A 13,132-nucleotide genomic window follows, 5' to 3' on the forward strand; every position below is an offset into this window, starting at 1 on the left:
GAGAGAAGCTGCGCAGGTAAAACGGGACCACAAACTTCCGCTCCAGTTCGGTCGCCGCCGCCTCCTCTGTTACAATTACAAAGATGGCGGCTGGATGACGTATATCCCGCCCTTCACCCCAAACAGCCAAACAGCGGAGCCAGGAAGCGTCCAGTCAATCGGGTTGAAAAAAAAACGTCTTTTTAAACCGGGCAAAATCAATGAACTTTTAAAACATTTGTCATCCAATTAAGGAAAACAGATTAAAATTGCGGCTTCCTCAGTACTTGTAATTATTTGTCCTGAGTTTTATGTCCTTTTGTGACCTTCAGAATCAGTTTAATTAAAGATTAGTGGAGTGGAATAACTTTATTAGTTATCAGACATTTTAAAAAAAACATCATTCTCAGGACCTGATCTGAACACAGCAGCTGACATGCAGAAGCTGATGAATTTAACAAGACTTCCTACAGAGCAAACACACATAAATGACTGATTTTTGATTAGAAAACACAAACAAGTGATCGATATCACAGCTTGATTAGTCAGAGATATAAAATAAGGCATTTCCAGTTGTTTCATGGGTAGAAGTGAGTGTTTGTAGCTTCATGCTGTTTATTTCTTCATACAGGAACAAGCTGAGAAGATAATACCACCTGTTCATGGAGGGCTTCAGTGCTGCGTTCAGGTCACAAGGAATTATGGGGGATTGAGTCACTTTGATCCAGTCAGACTTGAAAAACTGTTGGTTTCATCCCAGCAAAAATCAATCTACCTCCTGTGTAATACGTGTAAAATAGTGGTTTTAAAGGGAATAAAGTGATAAAACGCTCTGATGTTTTGGCTTCCCGTTGGTTTCTGTTTCGGGTTTGTGTTCACTACATTTTTCTTCAACTTCAGTGTTCAAGCATCATGAAGTCAAAGAAATTTGTAGAGGAGAATTCATGAAGAAAAACAGATATAGTGCTACAAGAATCCTACTGGGTTTGTCAGAAGTACATTATTATAAAGTCCATCTTATCTTGAGTGTCAGATAAATGATGTCTGCAACTATTATTCTGACTAATCCAAACTGAATTACAATTATCTAACTGTGGGTTTGGCTAGTCAAAACAACATTGCAGATGTCTGGAACATTAATTTTGGACAGTTAACAAATCACCAAACAGCAGGTCTGAATGAATGAGAAGCTGCTGGAACACAGCTGTCAGTGTCCACAGTGTTTTACATCAACATGAGCTGAGAGGATCCATGAAGAAGGAAGTTCTTCTTCTAAAAGCAGAACCTTAAAGCGGAACCTTAAAGCTCCAATCAAGTTTGCAAGCATGGTGGTGGCAGTATCATGCTGTTGGACTGGTTCCAGATTGTACAATATGTTGGATTGGTTTTGGACCTTCTTGGGACTAGTTTCAGACTGTATTCTGACTGATTATGAACATTTTTTGGACTGGTTTAGGTTTGATTTTTGTCCAGGTTTAAGACCTTTTAAGGACTGGTCTAGGACTGGTTTTAGACAGTCTTTTTTAACTCCAAGAACACCAAATCTACCATCAAGCATGGCGGTGGCAGTATCATGCTCTGGGACTTTCTGGAAGTGCTTTTGGGCTGGTTTCAGACTGTTGGACTGTTTCTGGACTTTCTTGGGACTGGTTTATGTTTATGTTTCAGTCTTGGTTCTCCTAGTTTTGGATGTGATCCATGGTTTAGCATTGATTTTACTCTGGATCTGGTCTTGGATAAAGACTGCTTTTAGACTGTCTTAGGTGGGTTTTGGACTTATTTTTAGGATTAGTTTACTTTTGGCTTTGGTCCTGATTTTGAACTGGTTTCAGACTGCATTCTGACTGGTTCTGATTTTTTTTTTTTTTTTGGACTGGTTTAGGTTTGATTTTGGTTCGAGTTTTAGACCTTTTTAGGACTGGTATAGGACTGTCTTAGGTGGGTCTTGAACCTTTCTAGGAGTAGTGTGGGATTGGTTTTGGTCTCCATGTTGTATTGGTTTTGAACTCTTGTCTACTAAGTGACGTCTGTAATTATTCTGACAAACCGAAACTGAAATCTTTAACTTTGATTTTGAGTATTCGGAATGACATCTGGAATATTAATTCTGGACACTCAAACTCACCTAACAAGTGCGTCTGATCACGTCTGTCAGGACTGAATTATACCTGTTTGATTATAGGTGTCTTTGACTATATTCTGATTAGTCTAAACTGAATTACAGATTAATTGGTTTTAACTGGTCAGACTGACAATACAGATACCTGGAATAACGGTTCTGTCACTAGTCATAACCAGGACCAGTCAGAATGTCATTGTCAGACTCACCTATTATGTGTTAGAACAGCTTGCAGTATGTTTTAGTCAGTCAGGAACCTTCCTAAGACCATTCAACTGCAACCCTTTTGTTGCCTGGAAGAACACTGTGCCTGAAAGACCAAAGTCAGAGGAAAAGTGAGACTCCAGGAAACTGAAACATGACTGAGATCTGATCTTTAAGATCATTCCCATGTGACTTGAACGCAGCATCTCCAACAGTCTGTATAAAAGTCTGTATTAAAGGCTCAGTTGTTGTTTGTTGTAGGGGGTGGAGTTACCACAAGCTCCTCCCCTTTTCCTGATGACATCACAATCTCCTCAGAAGTCCTTGACCCAATCTCCTGCTGCTGCTGGTCATCTGCGTTGTCCTGGTGATCAGCATGAAGGACGGGGTTAGTCTCCAGGTCCGAGGCCACGTCAGGTAAGGGGGCAAAGTCTGTTTCTGGGATCTCCGTCTGGTCACGTGACACCTCCACTGTAAGCTCCACCCCCATGTCCTCCAGCTGGTCCGTAAATCCGGCGCACCCTGAACACCTCCTGCTGTGCTGAGGCCCCTCCCCGCTACATATCCCCGCCCTCCTCACACTGCCGCTCCCTCTGGGCGGGACCTTTCTGTCCCGACGGCTCTGATTGGTCAAAGTCCGGCTGTTTCTGCGGCTCTGATTGGCTCTCTGGTTGTGGATGCGTTGGGCCCTCTGCAGGGCCATGGCGGCGAGGTCCGAGTGGGACGAGGTGCTGTCAATGAGACGCCTCCCCAGAGCGAGGGGCCGGACCGGCAGCGCCAGCCTCAACCGCAACCAGAACCGGGAACGCCGCGGTTCGGACCGAACGCCTCGCCATGTCACGGTGCTGACGGTGGCCTGACGGAGCTGAGCGACTTCAATGCAGGGCAGCTTACTGACGGAGCGGAAAACCATGGCCACGATAGACGCCTGGTGGCCATGTTGGAGGTACAGACCCAGACGACACTCCAGGAGGCTGAAGCTCTTCTCAGCCAGGAAGTCGGGGCTCAGAACGAAGAGGAGGCGACGACTTCGCTGCATCGAGTGAAGGATCGAATCTGAGAGATCTGATTTAGACACAACAGAGTCATATCAACACATAAAGTTCTACATAAACCATTTACATTGTAAAAAAGAATACATTTAAACTGTAATTTCTTTATTGAACAATTTTAGATTTATCCCCACTTCGTCAATCAGATTTCTTTACTACATTCACTCTTTTCTAGTATTTTTACTTTATCATTATTTACAGTATTTTACAAAATTAAATCAGCACAAAATGTCACTATTTTACAGGTATTTGTTTTTGTAAAGAAAATGTTTTGTATAATAGCATGTAAAAAAATGGTAAATAACTTTTTAGCTACTATTTTGCAGATCCACAGTACCTCCCACCATGACTAGCATAATTATCAACTGGTTGCAAGAAATTTTCTTACCTTCCAGGCAGCACTGCTCAAATCATCCTTTTTTTTAAAAAAAAAAAAAAAGAAAGAAAGAAAGAAAATGAACGTGCAGAAACAAAACACATGCAGGTGACAATTTATCAATATTGATTTTTGGACCAGAGATTGAGGAAAAAGCTTGTCAAATGATGTCAAACTTTACTTATTGGACTGTGGTGATGTAAACTGAAATTCAAATGTGTGTTTATGGACAATAAAATCAAGCCACGTTTTCGCTCTGGAAAGATTTCATGCTAACTTAAGGAACTGGTCCAAAAAATATTTTCAACCATTTGTGAATCGTGATGATCAATATATTGTGTGTAATTCTGAAAATGGAAAACAGGAAATGAAAAATTCTTAACTTAATAATAATGGTGACATGATGTTAAATAAAAGATGCATTTATTTTAAAAAAAACAAAAAAGAACCAACAAATATTTTAAAAATACACAAAACCCTAAAGATTAGACACAGCAAAATGCAAAAACACAGACTTTCGGGCACAAAAAAGTGCAGTATGCTTTTCCCCCATTACAATACAGATTATTTTGTGTTAGAGATAAACAGATTAATACAGAAAAATAAAACTTGGAGCTAATTTATTGCGCATATACAGAATGTAATAAAGTGGAAATATTGACCAATAACAAAGTGCAGCGTAACAACATTTAAATGCAACATTTTAAAGTACTGATTAGGTGTGTTTTACTCTTATTTTCTGACATATACCTGACTTGCAGTGTATTAAACCCTTTGAAACACTTCACAGCTGTGGTGCTTCTACAGACGACTGGATATAAACTGTAAATCCTCTACTATGCAGATGACACCCTGCTTTACAGCTGTGTTGCTTGTTTCTTACAATAATCCCTTAAAACACCTTCTTACTGAGGCTGAACAACTATCACAGCTGAGTGTTTTTTGCTTTTTTTCTACAAATACAAACTGCATCCATATGAAACATTTTACAGCTGTGGTGCTCCTACAGGTGACTGGATGTTTATCTGAAAATCCTCCTGTATGCAGATGACACTCTGCTTTACATCTACGACGGGTTTTCTTTTTATCGCGGTGATTTCCCAAAAAATCTTTTAACTAAAGTTAAACAATCATCACAGCTGAGTGTTTATATGTATTGAAATGCAGTTCCTCTTACAGCCACTAGATGCTGCCATGGGGAAAGACCGACAATTGAAGTGAATGAGAAAACCGCAAACTTTTCTCGACAGATGCAATAATATATCGCGTTTCCTCGAATTTATTTACTATACAATAGACCGGGATGAAATTTATCACCACCATTCATGTTTCCCTGAAGATGAATCCCACTGGCTTGTGTTTTCCTGTAGCGCCACCAACAGGTCAAAATGCCCTGTGAAACTAAATAATGAATTCCTTGCAGGCATAGCTTTCCTTTTCCGTGTAGTACAAACAAGCTGTGGTGCTTCTAGAGACATCTGGATATAAAACTGTAAATCCTCTTGTATGCCGATGACACCCTATGTTACATCTGTGTCACCTGTTTCTTATAATGATTATCGAAAATATCTTCTTAATGAGGTTTAGAAGATTAACCTTGGTGGATAAAGTACAATTTAATGTGTCTTAGTGTACAATGAGTTCTTAATGGTAGCCTTGGCTGTTTCAGTCAATGAGCTCCTGCTGTGGCTGGTTTCTTGTGGTCCTTTTAACACAAATATTGAAAAGTAAAACCAAACTCCAGGTTCAAGATTACAAACAAGTAACCGGTAAACAAAACACTGCAGTCCGACTTCTTAAAAGTTCCGAACGAACAAGCAACATAAACATACAATGATAAAGATCAATAGATAGTGTGCAGATTAAAGTGATTTATGGCAATGATGCTGATGATATAAGGACTGATATACTGAAGCTACTTATGGAACATTAGTCAGTTGTTTTTCATTATTGATGAGTAATTTATGTCTTTTTACTGCCTAAATATCACGTGGTCCAACAAAACTTTGTCATCCAAGCACCTGCTGGATAGATGGCCATAAAATATTCTGATTTTGTCCTCCAGCGCCATCCTCGGGTCAAATGTTTAGCTCTAAGACTGGTAGACATAACATACTGTAGTTGCAACTAAAGCTAAATGTAGCTAATGTAAAATTAGCATGCTGGCTAACAATGCTGTTTGAGTTTGATAGGAAAGCTAGCATTTTTTTCGCCAAGTTAGCAGCACTGCTTCAAGGATGGAAAGGTTGACATGAAAATATCTCAGCATCTACTTTATGTGCTCCAGATTTGGCTGATTAAGGTAAAGTCAAGTCTATTTGATGCATAGCTGCACACAGTGAATAAGCTAAGTGTTTAACTTTACAAACTGATGAGTGAAAAAAATGATAAAATCTATTGTGATTTTTTTTTTCATATTACTTGTTTGTAATTAGAAATTAGCTTTAGCTTGCACAAACAGTTTTTGACTAGTTGCTGTACAGGCTAAGCTAGTACCATGTTAGCATGCGAAAGTTGACTGTCAACATGGCTGTAAACTGTAAGTCTCATTGTAAGACTTGTTTTGGTATTTTAACTGAATCTCAGGCCGTTTTAGTCGTAATTCTGTCCAGTCCGAGTCAAAACAGTTCGTAGAGTCAGAAACTGATTTAGATAAGAAAACAGTTCGGAGGGACTTCACTAGACATCAACTTTACTTCTCTGGTAGATGTTTCAAGAACCTACCAGGTTGAACCAGATGACTGAGAATCTACTCAGACAAGATAACAGGATCTTTTCTGCTGGCAGGTTTTGCCAGAGATGCAAATCTGTGAACGAATCGAGAAGAAACTTTGGATTTGTTAGGCTTTTCTTTAGATGCTTTGAGATGATAAATGTTGTGACTTGGTGCCATCGAAATAAACGGAACTGTACTGAACTGATGGTAGAAAATAGTTCATTGGTGAATGTAAAGCTACATGATGCTAACGGCAGCTCCACTGCTGCTACGACGCACAGTTCAGAACCTTCTGCGGGTCTTTGACAGTGTTGCTGATGAGGCCCGTCTGGGAGTTGGTGCTGTTCTGACTGTGAAGCCTCATCAGAATCGCCTCCTTGTTGCCACCCTCCTCTTCCTCCTCCTCTTCCTCCCGACCAACCCTCCTCACCGGCAGCTCCACCCTCAGCCTCTTCCAGAACCGGGACGTCAGCTCCTTGGACTTGTCTCCCTGCCACCGGACCAGCACCAGGGCCACCCGGGCCCTCCTCAGCTCCCGGACCCAGGAGTGCCGCTGCACCGGCTTGTACTGGACCAGGATGACCCGCAGGTGTCCCCCCAGCGCCATGCCGTCGATGCCGGCCTTCAGCTCCAGCAGCGCCTGGGAGCCCTGCGAGGCGTAACCCGGACTCACCACCACCAGGAGGCGCCGACTCCGGGCCACGAAACTCAGAGTCTCATCTGTGATGGCTGCAGGGAGACGGCAGGTTAACATGAAACCTGCAGGAGTACTGCAAGTACTACAAGCATTGAAGTAGTCGGAGCTAGTCGGAGTGTTAGCGGTACTGGCAGTAGGAGGAGCAGCAGTTGTAGTAGTAGTAGCAGCAGTACTGGTCAAAGTAGCACGAATATTTGTAGAGAGGAGAAGGATGAAGACAAGAAGGACAAGACACAGTACAGGTAAGAATATCCAGCAGTAGTAGTTGTGGATAAAGTACTTGGCCATGTACACGGTGTACAAGACAAGACAAGACAGACAAGTAGCAGTACTACTAGAAAAAGTGAAGTAGTAAAGGAACATGAGCTGTAATACTAGTACTAGTAGAGAAATGGTAGTAGCTGAGGTTCCAACATGATTACTACAAGTACAGAAGTACCTGAAGTAGCTAAAACTTCAGTACTCAAGAAGGAGTTGCAATAGCAGTAGAATTAGCAGCAGTTATAGTAGCAGTATTATTGGTCAAAGTAGCATGAATATTTGTAGTAATATGATGAGAAGGACAAGACACTGGAGCATAGAAAAGAGTACAATCTCTCGTACTTTTAAATGAAGTATTACTAGGTACACAAACAGTGCAAGACCAGACAAGAAGGGTAAGCAGTAGTACTGCTAAAAGTGGAAGTAGTAAAGGAACATTAACTGCAATACTAGTACTAGTAGAGGACAAGGAGCAAGAGGAATGCTAGCAGCAGAAGTTGCATCAGGAGTACTACAAGTACTAGAGTAGCTGAAGTAGTAGGAGTTTAATAGTAGCAGTACTGGCTGTTCACTAATAGTAGTAACAATTCTGGTCAAAGCAGCACAAATATTTGTAGTAATATGAGGCGACGGGCAAGAAGGACAAGATGTAGTAGCAGAAATAAGAACACCCAGCAGTAGTACCGGTGGATAAAGTACTTGGCTAAGGAGCAAGAGGAATGATAGTAGCAAAAGTTGCAACAGGAGTATTACAAAAGTATTGAAGTAGCTGAAGTAGTATCAGTACATCTAATAGTAGAACTGGCTGTAGGAGGAACGGCTTCGGTAGTGGTGTGATTATTTGTAGTAATACGAGGAGGAGGACAAGAGAATGAGACACGGGTATACAGATGAGAGAACAAGCTGTAGTACTTGTAGACGAAGAATTATTAGGTAAGTACAAGACAAAAAAAAAAGAATGCAATGGTCATGTGTGTATTAGTGCGTGCATACTACGCGTTCATGTCATTACTGTGAGGACTACAGTATTAATGTGAGCACTATGATTGTACTACAGTATATCTGTTTACTGCAGTAGTAGTGTGTGTACTAGGGTTATAACTTTTTGAACTTTTTTTCCAAAATCAAAATCCTGCATCATGATTGGATGAACTTTTTGGTATAATTAAAGAAACCAAACTCCATTTTCAACACTCGTTTAAAAAGTCCCCCCAAAACAAAAAAGTATTAAATACACATTACAGCCAATGACATGAAATCCGAAACCGTGCTAAGTTATCACAAGGGCCATTACAAGTCAATATGACTGATAATGGATCAATGATAAGTTGTACTGCCATCATAATATTCTGGAGTAACAGTTTCTATTCTTGCTTTCACTTTATAAGCCATGTCATTGGCTGGAATGTGTATTTAATACTTTTTTGTTTGGGGGGGGGGGGGGGGGGGGGGGGGACTTTTTTAAAAGAGTGTTAAAAATGGAGTTTGGTTTCTTCAATTATACCAAAAAGTTCATCCAATCATGATGCAGGACTTTGATTTTGGAAAAAAAGTTCAAAAAGTTATAACCCTAGTGTGTACTGCAGTAGGAGTGCGTGTACTGCAATAGTACTAGTGTGTACTGCAGTACTAGTGTGTACTCACTCCCTCCAGGTAGACTGTCTCTGTCAAAGATACACACTGAGTATCCCAGCTCGTTCTCCAGAACTCTTCGTAGCGTCGACAGAACAAACTGTTCTTCTTCACTGTTCCTGGCATACGAGATGTAGACGTCGTACTCCTTATCATCTACACACACAGAGTTATTGATTACTGATAGACGTCATTTCCACGTTTATCTGATCTCAGAAAGTCCCTCAGTTCACTTCGTGCTGCGTTCAGGAACATCCTGTTCATTTCTGCACCACTGCTAGAATCTTTACTTTAATCTGCTGTGTGGGTTTTTCTGCCATCTTTACCTTAAAATTGTTTAAAGCGACATCTTTTGTCATTACAGACAAAATGTGATTAATTCTAGACATTTTCAGTCCAGTTTTGAGTCTCTGCTCATCATCTGTAGAAAGATGTTTCACCATGCTGAATGTATCTCCAACACCTTGCTCCTCTGTTCACTGTTTCTGAGCCATGCTACATTTATTTTATTCATCCAGTAGCTTTGATTGTCCTCCAAGTTAAAAATCGTACAAAATATCTCAAGAATTGCCCAATATAATTCAATAAAACTGTCCAAAACTACCACAAACCAGGTCAAAATGACTCAAAAATAGTCTAAGATGACCCAAAAACTCTCCAGAATTACTTGAAACTATTTATAAAATGACAGTTTTAGATCATTTTGGACAAATTGAGTCATTTTGAACAAGTTTTAGTCCGGTTTTGAGTCTCTGTTCATCATCAGTAGAAAAATGTTTCTCCATGCTGGATGTATCTCCAACAACCTGCTGCTCTGTTCACCGTTTCTGAGCCGTGCTGCATTTGTTTTATTCGTTCTTTGCAATGACAATATCATCTATAAGTAATTCTGATGACTTGAGCTGGAATCTTTTGACTTTCACACGTTAAAAACTCCCCAAACTGACGCTGAATCTTTATCTGATGGCAGATTAGATGCTTCACACGACAGGAAGTCAAAAATGTCGCATCTCCGCCTTCGTCAGAACAAGATAAAGATTCAAAACCTTCAAAAGTTTTTCTGATTGTTGGATAGAAATGTTTAGAGAAAGAAGATGTTTTTCCATCATGTTTAATGAAATTAGACAGTTTAGATGAACGTTTGCGTCATTTTTATATCATTTCTCATCTGTTGTTTCCTGTAAAGTCTCTTAAAACCAGCAGCTGCTTTTCCTCCATTAGTTGTCTTCTACCTGCATGAACTTCCTTCATTTCTCCTTCTTTGTTTTTATATTTTCTGTAATTTGTGCATTTTTGATGAAGCTTTTCAGTGTAAAAGTCATTTCTTAGTGTAAAAAAATTCAAGTTAAAAGTCTTCGTTTGGTTTATTTTTTTCAGTTTAAAAGTCCTTTCTTCGGTTTTCTTTTCCAAATTAAAAGTCTTTTCTTAGTTTTAACTTTTTCAAATTAAAAAATATTCAAACTTAAAGTCTTGTCTCAGTTTTACTTTTTCAAAGTAAGAGTCTTTCTTAGCATTAACTTTCCCAAATTCAAAGTCTTTTCTGAGCTTTAATTTTTTTCAAATAAATAAAAACTTTTCTTAGCTTGAAATTTTTCAAATTAAAAGCAATTTTATTTATATGAATTAATGGTATTTTCTTCGTTTTAAAATTTTTAAAGTTTAAAAACGTCTTGTTTTAGTTTTACTATTTCAAAGTAAGAGTCTTTCCTTAGCTTTTCTTAGTTTTAAAATTTTAAAAGTATTTTCTTGTACACTTGTCAAGTACGAATCATTTCTTAGCTTTTTAAAATTAAAAGTGTTGTCTTACTTATATTTTTCAGTGTAAAAGTCTTTTCTTAGTTAAATTTCTTCAAATTAAAAGTATTTTCTTTGTGATACTTTTCAGTGTAAGAGTCTTTCCTTAGGTTTAACTTTTTCAAATTAAAAGTCTTTTCTTGGTTTTACTTATTCAGTGTAAAAGTCTTTTCTTAGGTTTTTCAAATTAAAAGCCTTTTCTCAGTCTTATTTCTTTCTGCTGAACAGGAGAAATTCTTCTCGACTTCGAGGTTCTTTCAAGTTTATTTTTAAATGTAGTTCTACTGCTTCTAGTTAGTTTGAGAATTCTAATAGATAGAATTAGATCTGATCAGCTTTAAGGATGTTAATAATGTAAACTGGGAGAATTGATTAAAGCTCTGCTGTAAAACTCTACTGAATCAAACTTTAATAATCTAAATGCTGCGACCGTAACCGGAGAGATTAAAGTCCGGTATCTGGCAGGAACGACGGCAGCTTTACGACTTGATGCGTTTCTGTAATTAGATAAAAAGCTGCAGCAGCGACCGGAGCAGAAAACTCACCTGTGTGGCGTTCGTCGGTCCCGAACCAGGACCGGTAGAGCAGCAGCAGCTCCAACCAGAAGATGTGATAGACGACGAACAGCAGCAGCATGAGGAGCAGAGTGACGCCCAGACCACAGGCCAGCTCCACGACCGGCACCCACACTGAAGACACGACGGAAAAATTAAACCAACGAGGTACGACGGGTTCAAAATGTCGTAAAACATTGGAAAGCTCACTCAAAAGCTGCTATAAACAACTCATATAAGTTCAAAATGACTGAAAATGACCTCAAACTAACATTTCAGAGATTCTGAGTCAAGTCTCAGACAACTTTGTTTAGTCAGGTTTTGATTCTTTGCACAAAAGTAACACGAAAACTGTCCAGAATTTCTTAAAAAGTAGCTCAAAATAACTCAAAATTTGTTCAAAATGAAAATTCTTGAATCATCACGGGCCATTTCCATAAATTTGGACTTTTTTCTGAGTTATTTTCAACTGTTCCAAGTCTTTGTTTCACCATGCTGAATGCATCTCCAACAACTTGCTCCTCTGTTCACTGTTTCTGAGCCGAGCTTCATTTATTTATTGATCTAGTAGGCTGGATTGTATTTCAAGGCTAAAATTGTCCTAAATGGTTTAAAAACATGACTAAAATAACTTGAAATGTGTCCAAAGTAACATTAGATTGTCCAAAAAAGACTCACAAATGGTCCAAAATAACTTAAACTTGTTTGAAATGACAGAAAATTTGTTCAAATTAAAAACTTTTAAATCATAGCAGACAATGTAAGAAATTTTGGCCAGATTTTGTCATTTTTGACCATGTTTAAGAAAGATGTTTCACCATGCCGAATGTATCTCCAACAACTTGCTCCTCTGTTCACTGTCTTTACTCTTAGTCGGAAAATTGTCCAAAATTACTGAAACTAGCTAGTACGATCATGTTTGAGTCTTTATGGACAGTTTGAGTCATTATTAATGAGTTTTTTTTGTCTTTCTGAACTAGTTTTAAAAGAACACTGACTTTGTAATATCCAACTTTGACTTTATTTCTGGATCAAACCTCTTATGTTCTTCACCGAGAGAGCTCATCGTTGGAAAACAGGAACCAAGAACTTGTATTTAGCATTTGGAAAACTGAGACAATCTTTTTTCCCATTTGTATTCTGTGAAAATTAAAGTTAAGAAGTCTGTAAGATGGCAAACTCTGTCAGTGCTTTTATTGTGACACATCTACAGGAAGTTCAGTCCTCACCTTCCTCCTGCAGCTGGACTCTTCGGGTCTCGAAGCCTCTTTCGTTCTTCACAGAACAGTTGAACTCTTTGTTCACGTCCTCAGACTGGAAGTCCTGGATCTGCAGGACGTTCTTCATGGTGAGATCCCCATAGTCATAGCCTTCCTGACTGAAGGCATTTCAAAATAAAACACGTGTAGTAGGTGAGTTTATTTAAATTCTGTATCATGTTGAATAAGACATTAAAATGGATGCCAGATTCACATCATGATGCTGCCTCCACCGTGCTTCATCATGATGCTGCCTCCACCGTGCTTCATCATGATGCTGCCTCCACCGTGCTTCACATCATGATGCTGCCTCCACCGTGCTTCACATCATGATGGATATTTTTTCAGTCTTTGTTTTTTTTGCTTCAGTTTTTCCATTTTGTGTTGCTATTTAGAGCAGACTAAACCATAAGAACAACAGCTATTTTGATAGAAACTTGTATTTGAGTGACATAAACCCTTAAAACTACAAATTGCCAAATACTGGTT

At 39.1% G+C, this 13,132-nt stretch overlaps 2 protein-coding genes across 3 annotated transcripts in view; both read right to left on the reverse strand.

The window, feature by feature from the left end:
• Nucleotides 1-333: 333 nt before the first annotated feature.
• On the reverse strand, nt 334-4,027 carry LOC110955186 (uncharacterized). The gene is made up of 2 exons (XM_051958069.1): nt 3,743-4,027; nt 334-3,367 (listed from the first exon to the last, which is right to left on the reverse strand). The coding sequence occupies exon 2, from the start codon at nt 3,339-3,341 to the stop codon at nt 2,544-2,546; it is 798 nt and encodes a 265-aa protein (XP_051814029.1). The 5' UTR covers nt 3,342-3,367; nt 3,743-4,027; the 3' UTR covers nt 334-2,543.
• Nucleotides 4,028-4,136: 109 nt separating this feature from the next.
• The window catches only part of LOC110955185 (interleukin-1 receptor accessory protein), a 29,308-nt gene continuing 20,312 nt past the window's right edge, over nt 4,137-13,132 (reverse strand). For both annotated transcript variants that reach the window (XM_022200073.2, XM_022200072.2), the window contains exons 9-12: nt 12,614-12,762; nt 11,376-11,519; nt 9,049-9,192; nt 4,137-7,175 (exon numbers count right to left, since the gene is read on the reverse strand). In XM_022200073.2, the coding sequence (XP_022055765.2) occupies nt 6,715-7,175; nt 9,049-9,192; nt 11,376-11,519; nt 12,614-12,762 (898 nt within the window). In that variant the 3' untranslated portion in view covers nt 4,137-6,714. The remainder of the gene's footprint in view (nt 7,176-9,048; nt 9,193-11,375; nt 11,520-12,613; nt 12,763-13,132) is intronic.

The sequence above is a fragment of the Acanthochromis polyacanthus genome, chromosome 13, assembly GCF_021347895.1.
Source record: "Acanthochromis polyacanthus isolate Apoly-LR-REF ecotype Palm Island chromosome 13, KAUST_Apoly_ChrSc, whole genome shotgun sequence".
NCBI lineage: Eukaryota > Metazoa > Chordata > Actinopteri > Pomacentridae > Acanthochromis > Acanthochromis polyacanthus.

What these genes read in the sequence shown, in the direction of transcription:
- LOC110955186 (XM_051958069.1), bottom strand. Translation starts at nt 3,341, where the DNA reads ATGCAGCGAAGTCGTCGCCTCCTCTTCGTTCTGAGCCCCGACTTCCTG.